Source organism: Platalea leucorodia (assembly GCF_965183815.1).
Source record: "Platalea leucorodia genome assembly, chromosome: 12".
NCBI lineage: Eukaryota > Metazoa > Chordata > Aves > Pelecaniformes > Threskiornithidae > Platalea > Platalea leucorodia.
The window spans coordinates 334,085-352,118 of NC_138834.1; the positions used below are offsets into that span (position 1 = coordinate 334,085).

The 18,034-nt window shown below is 41.5% G+C and overlaps 1 protein-coding gene across 1 annotated transcript; it reads left to right on the forward strand.

Moving 5' to 3' along the window:
* Positions 1–1,409: 1,409 nt before the first annotated feature.
* Positions 1,410–18,034, forward strand: UBE2L3 (ubiquitin conjugating enzyme E2 L3). The gene is made up of 4 exons (XM_082325147.1): positions 1,410–1,506; positions 9,139–9,234; positions 13,229–13,415; positions 15,998–18,034. Exons 1-4 carry the CDS (start codon positions 1,480–1,482, stop codon positions 16,150–16,152), a joined length of 465 nt encoding a protein of 154 aa, XP_082181273.1. The 5' UTR covers positions 1,410–1,479; the 3' UTR covers positions 16,153–18,034.

The window sequence follows — 18,034 nt, forward strand, 5'->3', positions numbered from 1 at the left end:
AAGTTGGTTCCTGTAGGTGCTGTATAGCTTGCTTCACTAACAAATGTTAATTGAGTTTTAGAGCAATAAGCACTGTATTAATGCAAAAATATTGATTATCAAATAGCTGTTCAGGGAATTATTTTAAGCTAGCATACTAGAATCCTATGCTTCATAATTAACAATTTTTGTTGCATTTTCACAAGTTTCTGAAAGCCGCTGGTAACAACCACATTTGCTTTTCCAGGTTGTCTGAGTCTGTAAAGCTTATTCTAGAGCTTAGAGCTTTTTCAGGTGACAAAAGTAGCTTTTTCCATAGAACAAGTGTTAGATCAAGTGAGGACATCAACTGACATGAGGGAGGGGGAAAGGGGAAATAAGGCCACGCATCAGCAGAGCAGATCTTGGAGTAATTCCTGAGTACACTGGGTCAACAGAGAACGTTTTAGGGAGCAAGTCAGGTGCCTGGACACAGATGTCTGGTGGCATTTTAGATGCCATACAGTATAGTAACTTCTGTCCCATGCCATATCTGCCAGCCCTGTGCCTTGGATACCCTAGGGCACCCGAAATGACACTGGGTGCCTATGGTTAGGCATCTGAACTGCTCCTACAGTGGTTGCTAGAGGCCAGCTGGGGAGGATCAGCGCTGGAGAGCAGTTACAATTAGAGCTCCGTTAAAGCTAAAAAGCACATGGTAAATTACAGTCTTGATTAATACTGACAGGGACATTATCTCCTCTTCCACAGCTTGCTTTTCCCTAGGAGATGGCAGCAGGGCAGAGCAGGCTGGGAGCCTGGGGGCGAGGCTGGCTTGACCTGGTCATGGTGAGGTAAGGCCAGCGATGCGCTCGGGAGGCGGGTTTCGTCGGACCAGCGGGCCTGGCGATGGTTTCCATGGGTCGGGTACCTCTTCTGGAAACTCCCTCCCCTCTCCTTTCAGAGTATTTTAAGAAAATAAGAAGTGAAGGTTGTGAAGGGCTCTGAACATCAGGTGGGCTTCTTTGATAAAACCTGTAACTACAGGTTGTTGTCTCTTTCCCCACAAGGAAGATGATACTGAATTGGGGTGATGCACAGTAGATAAAAGAAGCCACGCCAGCGTTTTAAAGCATTGATCGATGATTAAGAAACACGCTCGGACAAACGACGCCAGCGACACTGGGGAAGGGCAGGCAACCAGCCTGCAGAGGGAGGACGCTCCAGGGGCCGCAGCCCCGCGGGCAGCGGCGGCGCTCCCCGGGCCGCGCTGCGGGCCGGCGCCGAGCGCTTCCTGCCGCGGGACGGAGCCGTGCGCCCCGCACGGGCGCTGCCCGAGCCGCGCCCCGCGCCGAGGCGGGGGCAGCGCCGCGGGGAGCCGGCGGGGCGGGCCCGGGGCGGGCAGCCGAGCCCCGCCGGGCCCCGCACGGCCCGGCCCCGCCCGCCGCCCCAGGAAGCGCAGGGCTCCAGCGCCCTGCCCGCCGCCGCCATGCATTGTGGGGCGGCAGCAGCAGAGCCAAGATGGCGGCCAGCAGGAGGCTGATGAAGGTAACAGGCAGCGCCGCGCCGGGCAGGGCCGGCGGGCGGGCGGCGGCGGGCACCCCCGGGGCTCCGGCCGCCCTCCGGGTGCGGGGGGTCGCCTCCCCGGCCGCGGCCCGGCGGGGCGGCCCCCTCCCCTCCCCTCGGCGGCACCCCGGGCTGGAGCGACCGGAACGGGAGCAGCCGGCATCTAGGCCGCGGCCGTGCGGGGCCTCGCCGTCTCCCCCGCCGCCGCCCCGGGCCCCGGCAGCGCTCCGCGGCCCCCGGCCGCCGCCCGGGGCTGGGCGGGGGCGCTCGGCGGGCGGCCCGGGCCGCCGCGGGCCGCCCCGTCCCCCTCCCTCGGGGGGCTCCCGCGGTGACTAAGCAAAGAGGAAGGGCCGGGGGGGACGGAAGCGCCGCTGCCGGGACGCCTCGGCCTCGGCCCCCGCCCCGGGCCGGGGCCGTCCCCGGGGCGGCGGGAGAGGTCGCCCCGCCGCCGGCGGCGCCGCCGGCGCGGTGCGGGCCCCGGCCCCGGCCCTGCCCGCGGGGGGGGCTCGGCCGGGCGGCGGGGAAGCGCCCTCTCCTCCCTCCCTGCGGGTGGGGGTTCTGCGCTCCCCCCGCTCCTTCCTGGGTGAGGAGCCTTCCGCAAACGCCCAGGGACGAAATAATTTCGTTTTCGCTGTTTCGGAGAGTAACCTCTTCCTTGTATGAGTAAGAGGTTTATCGCCCTGAAACGTGGACCCGGGTTCAGAAGTTTCCTCATTGGCTGCCGACGCGGTGATGTTTTTGTCTTCGCTCTGTTTGTTCTCACGCGTGGATGATACTCGTAAACGTCCGCCCGGGCTCGGTTGGGCTTTAACCAGGAGCGCGTGTAGTTTGTTGTAAAATGCTGTTTGGGACTGTGTTTCTCATCATTTTGCTTGAGGAGTAAGGTGGTACTTAGAAAGAAAACGATAACCGTTGCTCCCAAAGCATACAAGTTTATTTTATGTGTTGTATATAATTGCTAATTAACGTTACAAACTGCACGCAGTGGGGTTCGCCTAGGACGTGCGTACATAGTGGCATAAAATTTACTCATCTGTAAAATGCTATGGCAATACGCTACAGTATTTGCATGCAAAGTACCTGTAACGTAAGTCAAGGAACTTTACAGGCGAGTCCTGTGAAACGTAGGGGAAAGACCCTGTAACTGTCGGGCGATGTTTTAGCCTTATTAAAAGCCTGTCCCTGTGGGGGTGCAGCGTAACCGTGCACTAGGATTTGGCAGATACACAGGCGTTTCCGTTAAACTTAGTATTTTAATGTCAGATTTCCATCTGGCTTCAAGGACGTGGACCTGTAATCGGGCTGGGATTTCACTAGGTCACGTAGACAGCAGGTTTTGAAGTTGCATTTCCTTAATTGTCCAGATATATAATTAATTATTATAACTTGGTCATTTTTGAAGAAACCAGTAGCTCAAGAGTGCTTTCATAACGCTAGTTTTGCTGTCTTAAATGTGCTATGGAGCGATTAAAAATTAAATAGTAAACGCGTTGTGTGCAGAGTCATTCATATGTATTAAATCATGAGGCATAAACCTTTAATTGTCCTTAAGGATCCTGATGAGATGGCATTCATTTTTTTATTTCATTTTTTGATAGCTGTTATGTTTTGTCACAGCTTTAGTGTCATAATCAGTCTGTTGCTTTATACTCAAATAAGGTTTCCGTTAGTTTCAGATAGTAAACAAGCATTTAATTTTATCTTTTTGTAAGGCAGCTTTTTTGCATGTTCTGAAAAAAATCCATTACTTGTTCAAAAGCACATCACTACTAGTCTGGTAGGAAAAAAATATATTTCCAGTTATTTTTTCTTTTAAAATTTAAAATAGAACATAAAAATGCGAAAGGCAAGAAAAATTGTTCTTAATATCTGCAGTACCTCTTGCTTTTCAGCCCCCCCACCAGTTCCACTATACTTTTAAAATGTTAGTTAGTACTTTAATCTTTCACTAAAATGCCGTAAAAATGGTTTTTGACAACATGACCTCCTCCTTTTCTAGAAAAACGGTGTGGCAGTCGCTTTTCAGAGGGAGTGGTGTAGGAAGGAAGGAGACATTGATAACTTCCCTCTTACATTTTTACTTTCATTTTTATTGCCTGATGTTTGTGGGTTGTGTATGCTGGTGCCTTTTTCATGCCAGTTCCAGAGCTGTGAGGTGCTGTATCACAGGACCTGTAGAGGCTACTAAATAAGCAGCTACCGTCCGGCCTCTTGGAGAGTCGAGTCGGCCCCCACGGCTCTGAGTTCTACCGTTCACCTCAGTAGGAACGAAGTAGGGCTCTTGTACAGATGATGCAGTCTGGGTGGCTGCACCATAATGTTTTGAAGGTCCAAACTTGCATGTGTATCAACCTAATATCATTATTTAAGTTCCAAATTCACAGATCCACTTTAAAAAGTCTTTCACTGTTTTGCAATATAGAAGAGTCTGTGGTGTGCCTTTCTCAGGGTCATAGAACGATGAGTGATTATAACTAAAAGAAATAGAATTTTTCAGTGTGTCACTCAATTATGTTTAAAATAATTTAGGATAAGCATTAACTGCCTTTTCTTTGAGCTAAATATCGAATTTGTCTTTCGTAATTGAGAATAAACTTTGAAGCTTTTATAGGTCACATAAAATAAAGCAATTCCTATTTCCTTAGGGTCTTGCCAACATTTTGAAGTACTGCATTTTTTCTGGACTCGTGACCTGCATCGTAGTTATTCGTATTAATCACAGTGGCTCAGAAAAGCTGAATGTAATAAGTTCATAGTAACGCGCTGTCTGCCTGTAGAAAACTGGGAGTATGAGTATAGTTTCCACCTTGCGGGTGGAAGCGTGTGTCCTTTTCGGATTGTGGAAGCCATTTGTATCCTTCAATTTGCAATCTTCCTTGCGAAAGAAGTATTACAAGTTTTGCCATTGTACTTCTACAGTTCAATTTTAAACATTAAGTCAAGTTATAACAAGAATAAGATTGTCTTGTTATCTCAGGCTCTGTTTCAGCAAATTACATCTCCTAGGCCAAAGACCGTATTTATGGCCTATTTTTGCAGGGTTTTATACCATGAAATAGTCTTAACTGAAGTTTTCTCTACCGATTTACAAAAAATCAGTGGAGGTGTATCCTTCCCAGGAGCACACTTAGGTCAGCAAAAATGTGCAATAAACATAGCTAATGAATCATATTCCAGCGACATCTGAGGTGGAGTTTTGATCTATGAGCCACCATTACACCTCTTCAAAGAGCCACAGTTGTCAAATCTTGACTCCATGAAATGTGAGAGGTGGGAATAAAGCAGTCTTTGTCAAGGATATGTTGTTACGGACAATCTCTCAGGGTAAAAACAGGCAAATATGGAGTAATTGTATTTAGGAAAGGATCTAAGGCTTCTCTTTTAAGGGAGTTACTTTGCTTCATGACCCTTTCTCATACAAAGCAAATTGTCTCCAAACACATATGATGGGGAACATAGATGTCCAAGAGACATGCCAGAGATTTCAATGAAATGCTTTTCACAGTTACCACCCACTGATGTAAAACAAGCCGTTTTCCATGCGAGATCCGTAGCTAAATGCTCTGTGGAGAGGTAGTGGGTAGTTGCAAAGGGAAGGCTATTTCGGTGCTGGGTAGTCGTAGTACGTACTTGGTGGTGTAGTAACGTGTGGTACTGAGAGGCACCTTCCGCAGGCGTTTTTAGGTAGCGTTTGGGAAGGCTGTCCTGTCCCAAGTGTGGAGCTGCTCCCGTCCGCGTTGATCCGCGGTATGATTGAGCTGTGTCTGTAAGATCCGCGCTTTTGTTTCCTGGTTTTTAGATGTTCAAAAGTATCTTTAGCATTAAAAATTGAAAATACATTTAAAGAGTAGGTAACACTTCACCTATGAAGTGAGGTACGTAGACAATTATTTTATTGGTTTTACTCTGTTTCCATAATTGCATACTCAAAGGTTTATGCAACTGTTGAACTCCAGGATAAAATACAAACACAAGGCCACACCCAGGTACCTGCCGTAATGGCCTGCAATCTCCAGTATGCTGTGGTCTTGTAAGCACCGTAGCCCTTTCAAATAAAGGGATTTTAAACAACTTTGATATTTGAAAAACAATTCTAAATGGATCCAAACACTGGTTCTCAGTAACAAGGGAAATGTGGTTTTGAGTGATTGTCCTTACGCAGAAGTGAGAATACCGATTCATTTTCCCTTTTTGAAACTGAGAATCGACAAAAGGATTTTTAATCAAATGAAAATAGTTTGCCAATAAGTAGCATTACTCAGTAAATAAAAGGTATGTGAATATACAGGGTTGTAATGTTGCAAGTGGAAACTTAATTAGTTCTTATGAGAGCTAGAATCTGGGTTTTTTGTTGGTTTTGTGGGTTGGTTTTTTGGTTTTTTTTTGTGTTTTTTTTAATTACATTTGATTTTAAGGTGTTTTAACACTTCTCTGTACTGTATGAGATTCAGAAAGTAAAACTGGGCAGTTCCTTATCAGTGTCTTGAAGCCTGTTTAACTTTGTCACACTTCTCTTAGAGAATGTATTTATAAACAGGTAAACATAAAGTGTAAACACTAGAGAAACATGGTTTAGAGTTATTTCATAGACTTTTATTTTTCTTTGTGCATTTAATGGCATTTTGGGCTTGACGCAGAAGTTACTGAAGTCAGTATGAGCTCTTACACTTATTCCCGTTTGTCTTCACTGCATTTTCCGATCTGGCTTGTTGGTTGGTTTGTTGTTGGTTTTTTTTGTTTTTTTTTTTTGTTTTTTTTGTTTTTTTTTAAGAGAAGTCCCAAAACTTGAAAGATGCATGGGCAAAACAGTTGCAGTTGCAGGGTTTTTAAAATAGTAGATTTTAAGCTGATGCCACTTAATTTTCTTTTTAATTTCAAACATCTAATTTTTGCTTTGAACAGCACAAATGATTGCACAATATTGAAAATCAAAATTGTAACTCCTTATTGATTACATATGAGAGGTAGTATGTATTTTTATGACTACCTTCAGCATTATACTTAAAGGTAAGAGACCACCTCTGAAACAATGTTTTCTCCGTTTCGTGTGCTGTGTATAACACTTTCTCTGAACACATCCAAACTACAAACATCGCATCTCAAGAGAGCCCCGTGAAGTAAGACGACATTTCTGTTTTACAAATGGGGAAAGCAGCGCAGCAAGGTCACGTGCAAGGTTGATAACAGTGTGGGGAATGAAAGACTGATTGAAATTCTTACTGCAGTCTTCTAACCTTTAGTTACGCTCCTCCTGTGCTCCTTTAATTATGTTACTTGACAAAATTAAGGGGTGGAGGACAAGAAAAGGAATTAATCTATTTACTGTCTGCCTAGACTCTTAAGTATTATTTTGAAATAAATATCTGGACTATATCCTTTTACCTCATAAAGTAATTCTGGTCCCTTTGGAGTTGCCCAAGCCGATTTTAAATGCAGTATTAACTTCTAATCTGTGCTGTTTGAAAGAATTTAGTAGCTCATTCACTCTTTTAACAGCACATTTATGCTGTAGTTGTGTCTGCCTCTGTGTCTCTGAGGCAGTAAGGTCTTTATTACGGGTTTTGGCAGTTGCCAAGAAAACCAAAACCAAAACACCCCTCCCCAACCCTTGAATTGTGAATGCTGAATCTCTTAACGCTGCTGATGTACTAGACACTAAAAGCCTGACTTGCAAGTATAGTATTACATTGTATTTGTGGGGATAGTGGTATGGAAAAAAGCTATTTGTAAATAAGCCTAACGTGGAATTGATGAATTTGGAGTGGAGTATGAAATCTGAAACACTTCTAGTATAAGAAAAGTAATTTCTCATATAAATTGGAACCTGTCTTAAGCGCGTAGTTCAGGCAAGTCCTCTGCTAAGGTGGGCTTGATTCTCCATGACCTTTGCAGTCATGCCTGTGTGTGAGGAAAAGCCTTGCCTGGTTTATCCCCATCTATTCCCTTTTTCGGTTGTCGGTTGCTACCAGAGGAGCCAAGGCAGCAGAAGGAAGCACAGGATATAGTCCTGATACACTGCAGTCATTTGCTACTTTTTTTATTTTGAACGTTAACTGCTGCAAAGGCTTCCCTGTCAGTTTGAAGAGGAAGATGTCCTGAATCATTTTCTGCTAGTTCTTTAGTGTCTCCTAGGCTGTTTAATTGCCTCTCTCATGTGGTGGACTTGAGGGAAAATAGGGAGCAATTTGCATATTTGTTTTAAACTTTTCTTTGCTTTCATACAAAGTTTTACAACTTTGTAATGATCTCTGTACTGGATTCTTGCATTTCCTAATTCAGCGTGCAATTTTTTAACCTGAATCTAATTATAAAATGTAGGTGTTTAATTTTTCCAGTAATGTGAAGCTCTGCTTTTCTAATTTGTTTTATTAGCTTAATAACATACCTGAATTATGGAGTCGTAGTCCTCCCTTTGTCTGTGTCTGGGCAATTGTTCTGTGGGCCAGAAGCAGTGTAACGCTATCATCTGAACCTGGGATAAAAGCTTCAGGAGGGAAGCTGCACTCCCACTGGGACATTATGGGGGAGATCTCTGTCATAGGTGTAACGTTTTTAATATAGTAACAAGAAAATTGTCTAAACCCATTTTCCTTTCCTTGTTTTAGAGTGAAGGCACTTGTGATGCATGTTTATTCATGCTTAAATAAGTACTGGTTAATTAGCTTATTTTGTTTGCAATGTTTGATGCATTGTTACATCTAATGTGGAATGGGATTTATCCCTTGTATACGCTGTGGAGCAGTGGTTTGCTAGGGCTTCACAGTTCTGTACGTGTAGAGAGTGAGCCGCTCAAAACACTGCTCTGTTCCAGGAAACAGTTGCTACACTACGGCTTATACATAATTTTAAATATAAAAATGCCTAAATACTTGTTCTGGTGATGCCTGGATCACTAGCTGATCAAAAATGGTTTGACTGGTGATTGACTGGTACAGAAAGATACCTCGTTCAAGAGTGATACAGCTATAAAGAGAGGTGTCTTAATATATACTGTTAACTTTCAGGTACAAAACAGAGATGAAGCTGTATCTTCTCAAGTTATGGGTCTAAATAAGGCTAGTTTGGCTTAGATTGGTATTTTTCTGGGTTTGCATCAATTTAAGTTGGTAATGCAGGGCTTTGTTAGTTTTCAGTTGAAATAATTGGCCTGTTCAGTGACTTTATCCCTGTTCAAAACTGTTCTGAAATAATTCTTCCAAATCACTGTTGTCATTCAGACAAGTCCTAAGATGCACTTTATTTCTGTGCTTCGCAAAGCTATCAATAGTCTGTAACCAAGGGCACTGAGAGATATAAAGGCTTTTGAGATAAAAAACCTTTTTAAATGCACTTTTTTAATACTTCATTGTATCTGTAATGATGTTAATAACAAGGCATTTTTGTAGTTTCCTGACATATTAAAAGAAACGTTATTTTTTGATACCTTGTCTTGGAAGATTTTACTTCTCATAGGTGCAAAATTTTCTTTATTTGTGTGGGTTGCCACTGCTAAAACCTCAAGCTTCTTTAACATTAAAGAAACCCACATTGACCTTTAAACATTTTGAAAAAGAAATATAAGCATCTCGCTTAATACTGTTATTAACTTACACTTACACTTTGCTTGCTTTTCAGGAGCTTGAAGAAATCCGCAAATGTGGAATGAAAAACTTCCGTAACATCCAGGTCGATGAAGCTAATTTATTGACCTGGCAAGGGCTTATTGTTCCTGTGAGTACAGACTACTTCTTATTCTAACGAGCTTTAAAATAAAATGAGGATCATTTGTATCTCATAAATCCACAGTTTAGTAGTGCTGCTGGTGACCATTAGGTAATTTTTGCACCCTGGCAAGAATCTCTGTTATTATTATAAAACCTGGCTTTCAGAGTTGCAGGTTTGTGCAGAAGCTAGTCATTTATAAATACAGCGTTACGTTTATATAGATTATACTTCAGCATCTTAAACATACTCTGGGTGGTGAAGTATGGTCCTGGATTTAATTCTTGTCTCTCTTCCGACATCTTGTGTAATCTTGGGCAAACAGCGTAATCTTCCTGTCTCATTTTATTTGAGTGTCTTCTGTGTTTTGTTTTATCAAAGCCTGATGACGGTAGTACGTGTTTCTTGTAACTAGTGTGAAGGAAAAGCCGTACGTAATTGAAAGGTGTTCTAGACTTCTCTGATCAGTGCCTGCCTGGATGCTTCATAATTGTAGGCCTGGTGCGACACATGGCTACAGCTGATGGGGGCTGTGGAATCAGCGATGGCACTGGGTTACTTGGGAGAGGTGTTGGAAGGGGGTTTGTAGCAAATGAGGTTTGTAGTTTATCACATTAAGCTAGAAGTACAAAATCTACATTATCATAGGAAAAAGCCTGAAGTATGAAATATTTTGTTTACTCCTTAATAGATTTTTTTTTCCTTAAATTGACTAGATTTATTTCTAGGATGAAATCGAGTGTTGGAAAAAGTTTGATGCAAGGAAAAGGTTTGGATTTTCAGAAGTGAGCTCTTTAAAAGAAAGTCTACTTATTTAGGCATTAATTAATGCAAAAAAAAAAAACCCAACACTTTAATTTTTTAAAAGCACTAAAATCTTTTAAGAGAATGTTTAATAGAAGTAAATAACCACTGTATTAGTCAAATAGAGAGGGATTTGTTAATAAGGGGAAAGCAGGAAATCTAGTATGTTGAATTCCTTGGTTGAAAGTCACTTGGGTTTATTTTCCACTGCCATAGCTCATGCTCCCTTTGTGACATGAGCTACTTTTAAGTCTGCAGGAATAGAGGCTGTGCCACCGGGCATCAGTTCTGCTTTCCCTTGGGTGCTGCCTAGGAGGTCCCCCGACCGGTGTCAGTCTGTCTTTTTATTATAAGACTTTGAAACATCTCTTTAGCCGTGCCTCTGCTTTGTTAGTTGGAGACCATTCCCGAATTCGGATCGCACAGGCTGAGATAATGGCTAGGCCTTTGCACTTTAAATACTGTAGAATACATTTAGTTTACTGTTTACTTCTATTCCTGCAAGTAATTCCTTTGAGTGGTTGAGGCTACTCTTGCAAATAAAGCAAGCAGGATTTGACGTTAAAATTTGACAGAGCTGCGAAACAACACGCTTCAATAAGCCACTCTGATATTCGTGGTTCACGTGTAACAGTTAACTGCTTTGATGATACTTTGAAGCAGTATAAGGTTGGTAAAATGACTAATAAAGCAAAACACAAAAATACTTGTTTATTTCTGTTAAAATTAGCAATATGTGGCGTACAGAATCTATTTTTAACAGTTTCTGCTCACCGGAGTATGAGCTTAGTGTTTGTTTTGCAAGGGTTCACAGCATCACAAGTGTTTGAACATTGTTGCAGTGAACTGTGCTTGGTACCTGCCCTTTGGTTTATCATGTGCCCTGTTACAAGGGCAATAGCCTTAAATTCACTACTGGTAGAGTTAAGAGGGAATTTTGTCAGGAAATTGTACTTCCTGTAGTAATTAATGAAGTGTTGTGTTGTACGTGTTCAGAGAGTAGTATAGTGTGTTATTTTGAGGATATGCTATAGAAGATGCTTTAGTCAGTGTAATTTTTTTAGCTATTGCAATGCTGGAGTTGGCTTAAAAATCTAGTATACACGCTGGTTGCAAGTTTAATTTTTTTGCTGAGTTTTTGCTTTTGAAGTTTTATATGCTGTTTCCATTTTAGAAAATGTTCTTGCTTAGGGTTTAAAGACATACTAACTCACACGTTAGTAGGACTAACCAGTTACTGATTATTAACTGTATAACTAGGCATTATTTTGGTCAGTTCCTTAATGAAGGTGTGAAAGATACACAGGTTAATATGTTTAACAGTGTTCATACAGAATTACTGTGAAAGATACTGCTTTTAAAGTTTTTGTTGTATGTAACGTATTTTGTTCTTCAGAACAACTGTTAGTTTTTAAGGGTGTTTGCTCAATTGAGAAGCAAATTGTCAACTTCTTTTCCTGTTCTGAATTGTAGGCTAAGGTAGTTTATGTACTGTGTGTTGGAAAGGTACGCTATTTGTTTGATGTTGCCATCAAAACGAGACTATCTACCCCAGGCTCCTTGTTCTTGTAAGAGATGCTGTTGGTGTACTATGGATTTCATTTCACTTAATCAAAACTGCTTGCTGTGGACAAACTTCTGCAGAGCAAAAATACTCCAGGTGAATGGGAGTCGTGTTTGTCGCTTGTGTTTCAGTATTTATAATTCTGCTTCTCTCCCTTGTCAGTGTCAAAATAAATACAACAAATTATTGGAAATTAATTGCTTGACTGTTCTGTGTTTTGTCTATTTAAAACATGAGCAACTCTTTACATACGTTTTTGGTTCAATTTATTGGTGAGTTATAATGAAGAACTGTTCTGACTGAGAGTCAAGCAGAAAATGGATGTTTTTAAGCCAGGTCAGTTCCCATATCAGTTCACTGAACAGCCTCACAAGACTTGCAGCATGTGATGGAGGTAAGAACAAGTGAGCCACGGGGGAGGGCACTAACTGCCTAAGTTGTCACCACCACCAAAAGTTATTTGTTAAACTTCCAAAGCTTTTAGGATTGCTTGGATAAAAAGTTATTTTAAAGCCACTCTAGTTACCTCTTCCCTTGACTGCAGAAATTGTGCTGTACTTCTTGGAAACACGCAACCAGACTTCTCCATATGGATGAAACTAAAATGTTTTTTGTTGACTAATATTTTAACAGAACACTCCCCACCCCCAAATATTGGTAAACCTTTTTTCACTTCTGGAGTGGGTTTGATTGCAGGGAATGGTCTGGTTGCTAATGAAGAATGTGTGTGATTATACTTTACACCAACTGGAAACTCATCCTTTGGTTCTTGTTCCCAGAGCGTTTGGAAAGGCTTCATGCCATAGTTACTGTTTTCAGTGCAGAATGGTTATTTTCGTAAGCTTTAAATGTAGCAATGGTTTATTTTTTCTTCTGCCTTTCTTCTGCAGTTAGTATTTGAAGCAGTATCAGTAGTCTCACAGGTTTTCTAAATGAGATTCTGGGCATTGTTTTTTCTGCTTCTGTGCATGAAGAACTACTTTGCTTCACGGTTCTCTCATCATGCTCCTTCAAAAATGATCCGATAAGAGTGGGTGCTAAACCAGCATACAAATTCAGAATGTTCTCATCAGCAGACGCAGGGAATATCTATCTTTAGTACCAGTGAGTGCTCAGCAGATTTTTGTGTAGCCAGCACAAAAAAGTTCTTGGAACGTATAGGGAGATCTGACAAATGAAATTGCTTTGCTGTTGGTACCACCGTGTTGTGAGACACGTGAAATAACCAGGTTTAGAGACATCAGTTTTCCTTGTCAGGCTTCTTGTTTGTATCTTGGAAAGGGTTTACAATGTTTTTTGAAATACAAAGTTGGGAATAAAACTACTTATTAGATAGGACCTTGAGTTTGGAGTAAATGGGACTGGATGCTTTCTTACCAGTAGAAATGTCAGCCAGCTTCAGAACAATGGTAATCTGCTTTTTCCAGGGTGAATCCCAGTGTTGTAGAGGTTGTATTGCCTCTCTCTTACCAAATCGGTTTTGATGTTTCCTGACTCATAGACATGGCAGTATGTGTTGGAAGAAGGTGCCTTTAAAAGAGGTCATTTGATAGATCAAGGTCTGCAGCGTGCTTTTTCTTAATTGTATCCATTAGAATATGCCAGATTCTTAACATTTCTGCCTTTTTGTTGCAGGACAATCCTCCGTATGATAAAGGAGCCTTCAGAATCGAAATCAACTTCCCAGCAGAATATCCATTCAAACCTCCTAAGATTACATTTAAAACAAAGATCTATCACCCTAACATCGATGAAAAGGGGCAGGTTTGTCTGCCAGTAATTAGTGCTGAAAACTGGAAGCCAGCAACCAAAACTGACCAAGGTAGGACTCTGTGTGGAGAAAGAACTCGGTATCAAGAAACTTTGTATTGTGTTTAAATGCAAAGCTAATAGCGCTTCAGCTTGTCAGCTGGTCGCTGCTCGTATGGTATATTCATTGTCGTAAGGTTTGTGTCATGAATCACATGTTGTGAGCACAGCGTTGCAGCTCTTTTGGAGTCTCGTTTTGTTACTGGAACGTAAGGTAATGACACTGACGCGTGGCACGTCCACCTCCAGGAAACCACAAAGCTCTTCATGCCTGAGGAGTTTATTAAGGAAGCGGCCTCAGCATGCTTACAAATTCTGGTGGTAGATTGTGTGGGGGTTATTTTGTGTTTCTTTTTAAACAGTGACTTTATAATCCTCTTCATTCCTGGATGTTTCAAAGAAAGGGTCTAAAACCTTAAGGCTTTGTATGTTTTATAATCTCTGCCATGTGGTTTGGTGAGTTGAAGGTATGGTTTGAAATATCTAGGGAGTCATAAACAAAACATAACACCAATTAACTCTTAGTTCTTAAAAGATTGCCGCTGTGAGGCTTACTGTGTAGAGTGTCTTTGGATAAGAATTTAAGTATTTTAAGGAAAAAAAGTTTCACGAGGTTCTGTGGCAGACTGTGTGATCCGAGTAGGTTTTTTCTGTTGTTGTTGCTTCCATTAGTTGTTGGGGTGAGAATTTCATGTTTTCTGGCAGGAAATGATTAGTTTGATATTAAGCATTTATTATAGTACACACAGAAAGAGGAAACATCCTTGCAAAAACTGTGTATTTTTTAATAGCATTAATTCAAAATGAGTAGCAGTTTGGTCCAGTGCGAGAGCTTCAGTGACACTGAAGTATCTTGCTCTGTAGGAGAAAGTATTTCCCTCTTCCAGGCTCCTCTTTAAGGTGGTTTTCACTTGAACTGTGTTCCCGATAGTAAAAAATGCTGTACTTAAGGGTTTGGGTTTTTTTTTTCTGTGTACTTCTGTACACTAATAAAACTACTTGCATGATCTTGCCCCAAAGACAAAACAGGAAAATTCCTGTAGCTGTTTCGGAAAAGATCAAGCAGCAGAATGTTGGGGCAAGCAGAGGTGGCAGCAAAAAACCTGTTAAACTCAAATAGGTCAGTGAAGATTTTATGATTTGTTGTTGGTTTATCCCGGACTATACAGGACAAAGATCCTTGGGAGAGATGAAGTGGAAACAATGTGTAGAAGGTTTCTGTTAACACCTTAGCAGTTGGCTTAATCTTATGAGCCTTCTCTAGTTCAGTAAAGGAGCGACGTCCCTACCTAGCTCGAAATGCAAGTCGGCATCAGTTGGAACTGCTGAAGCAGTCGTTTGCGTGCAGGAAACAGTCCGTGTCTCCCTGATGAGTAGCAATTCCCTTTCTATCTGAGAGAGTGAAAAAAAGCTATGCTAAAATCAGAATTTGGAACAAACCCTGGGTGCCAAAATATTGAAAATCTCTCAGTTTCTGCTGTTTTGTGGTCTTTTGTTTGTCTTTTTCTTCAAGAAGTCGTTTTAGTGTCAATGTCTGTTGTTACTGCATCCTTGTATGAACCTGCGGCAACGTTATTACAGCCCTGCTGAAGTGTCCGTTCCTTTTTCTCCAGAACTCTTCTGCACTGAAAAATAAACTTCACTCTGTTTGCTACTTGGGCCTTTCTCAAGGAAATAATGCAACGTTATTAGTACAGCATCAGAGGGATTGGTTTTGATCAGTCAGGCGTCAAGAAAGCAGAGGGATTAGGTTCATCATAAATCATTAACTCACCTTTCATGTACTAAATGTGCATCTCACTGCTGTACTTTTTATTAATTTATGCTTAATACTAAAACAGACTATTGTGACAGTATAGTTTTAAAATGCTGTGGATATTGAGGCAACTCCTGTTATGACAATCCTAAATTTTTTTGGCTTGTGTGTTAAACAACCTCAGTAACACAGTAACGCTTTTCTCTGTAGTGTTTTACTGAGTGAAAAGGGATTGTCGCGTGCAGAGTTGACGCTAGTTTCATAACTGGTCATTAATATGATGGCAGTTGTCCGCAGTAACTCACCAGTCCTGGACTTAGAAGTCAGCTAATATCATTTCTGCATTCCTTGGATAGTTTGTTGCCGTTTAAACTCTGGTTTGTGGTAAGAAATGTTCCTGTTTAGCAAGATAGCGACAGGCGTACTTCTCTGGATTTCGAGTATTTGTTTTGAGGTGTGTTCCCCGTTCCTATCAGGTAAGGGTGGAAAAGAGTACGAGCATGAAAAGGTTGATGCTCTGAAGAAGCCATTCTTTCTTAGCCATAGGAGAGTATTTCGGATAGGATGACAGTTACATGGGAAATAATTTGTAGTGCATTTTGGTCTCTGTTCAAGTTGATTTGGTTTATGATTTTCTGGTGTTCATTCATGGTCATTGACCTAAATCTTGGCATATTGCTATAGCTTATCCATGCTCTGCTTTTGAAAAGACCCTAGGTTTATGGGGATGTATTTAAATGCAGTTAAATCTCTTTTCTTACTGGGGAATTCTGCTTGCATTTTGATTTTTAAAAATGAACCATCTTAGTCTCTGACGGTATTTATACTTCTTTTGACAGTAATCCAGTCCCTCATAGCACTGGTGAATGATCCACAGCCCGAGCATCCCCTTCGGGCTGACCTAGCTGAAGAATACTCTAAGGACCGTAAAAAATTCTGTAAGAACGCTGAAGAGTTTACAAAGAAATATGGTGAAAAGCGACCAGTGGACTAAAATCTGACACAATCGATGTCAGCAACGTATGCTAGAAGATCGGAGCAGTGCATTTGAGACACCCCGTAAAGCAGGACTCTCTGGAAAATTGACAAGTGCCACCTTTCGATGTTAACTTGTGGCTGTTACTAACTTTCTACAGTTTTCTTAATCAAAAGTGGGCTAGGTAACCTGTAAAGAAAGGATTAAAATTTAAGATGTTCTAGTTCTGCTTTCTTTGTTTAAAAATCACTGCTTCAATATACTTTAAAGTATTCTGTTTTCTTTTTCTTGTCAGAATTTATCAAAAATATCTTAGACTTATATTCTGCCCTTAAATTGAAAAGGTTGTGGCTGTCATTTCTTATTTTTACTTGCAGTTCGCACTATCTTGAGTTCATTTAATTCTTCATTGGATTTTATCCCCCTCCCCAAACCGATGTCTTAGAAAAAATATCCCAGTTCTGGCAGAAAATGATTGAGTGTTTGGCAGTTTTGTTTACTTTTCTTTTTAAATGTTGCACTGTGCTTTGTGGGACTTGTTGCAAGTTCCCCTTAACTTCAGTTTGTAACATAATAAACAAAAACCAAACAAACCCCACAAAAACAATCAGAAATAATGTCCAGGTCTTATGTAAATCTGGCTGATGTTACCACAAAATGTTTATTAAACGGGGAAACCCAAGTTTTTGTGTGCGTCATTGAATTAAAATATGGCTTACGTCCTGCTTGTGGAAAACTTTGGAAAAAAAATCTGTAGCCAACGCGTAGTGGAATGTGACTACAAACTTCTTTCACTTCTATTCTTAATACCTATGCAGAGTAGCGAGGGAAACGTGCACAGAACCACACTGCAACCAGTTCAGAAGTACTAAATCTGACGGCACTGCTAGTCATCTTAGAACATTTTTTCCATCAGAATGCGTAAGAAACATCTGTGTTTTATGGGATGGCACTCGCCACTTCCCAGCCCAGCTGCTGTACGGTTCTTACCGAAAATGGTATGAGAGGAGGATTAAGCAATAACCTGTAACGGAGCACGCTTCAGTACTACCGTTCCTATGTTCTAAAAACACACAGGTTAGATGACTTAATGAGCACTTCCGGTATCGTTCCATCATTCCAACTTCATCAGGCAGAGCTGTTTCCCTCTTGCTCCAGGGCACACCTACGCATGCTGCAGGAAGCCCTTCCTGTTCAGAACTGAGCATCCTTTGCTGTGTCTCCGCTCTTCTCCTGACTGCCTGTCTTTTTTCCCCAGTGTAAAGTGTGATCGTAGCTCCACCGTCAAACTGCCATACAATCAAACTGCCGCCTCTTCCCCGCCTGTCGAACTTGGGTATGTTATTGAGCAAACAGATTTATCTCCGGAAATTCTTAGAGATCTGGGAGTACGTACCATTTTGATGTGCAGGAAGTTGAATTAGAAAATCCCTCACACCCAGATGGTTGTCTGTACTCCGAAATCCAGTTTTAATACAGCCTCTGCCTTTGCAACCTTTCAGAACTAGTGTGTCAAGCGGTAGGTCTCTTGGTTTTAATGTCTTGTATATTTGCTATTTCTTCATCCCTCTCATCCAGCTTTCATTTCTGATTTAGTGTAAACAATGACAGCCCAGTACCTCACCTCTGTTGACAGTAATTTTTTTTATAAGTTAGGGAGCTAAGAAACGTTATGTTTAAGTGTTCTTAGACAGATTCTTTGGCAGGTAAATAAAGTTAAACCACATTCACCTTATTTACAGAAACTCGCATTTCCTAAGTGTTTTCAGGCTTGTGAGAGCACTGTCTATTACCAAATTTTCACATCTTTGTGTCTTCATTTGCAGAAAGTTGGTACTGATTTTGTTTCATTCACGCTCACTCGGATTCATAATAAAATAATGCCAAATTATCTGTCAAA

Excerpts from the sequence above, each read along its gene's own strand:
- UBE2L3 (XM_082325147.1), top strand. The coding sequence starts at position 1,480 with ATGGCGGCCAGCAGGAGGCTGATGAAG. Across the intron at positions 9,235-13,228 it reads GGCAAGGGCTTATTGTTCCT|GACAATCCTCCGTATGATAA; the intron begins GTGAGTACAGAC and ends TTTTTGTTGCAG. Across the intron at positions 13,416-15,997 it reads AGCAACCAAAACTGACCAAG|TAATCCAGTCCCTCATAGCA; the intron begins GTAGGACTCTGT and ends TTCTTTTGACAG.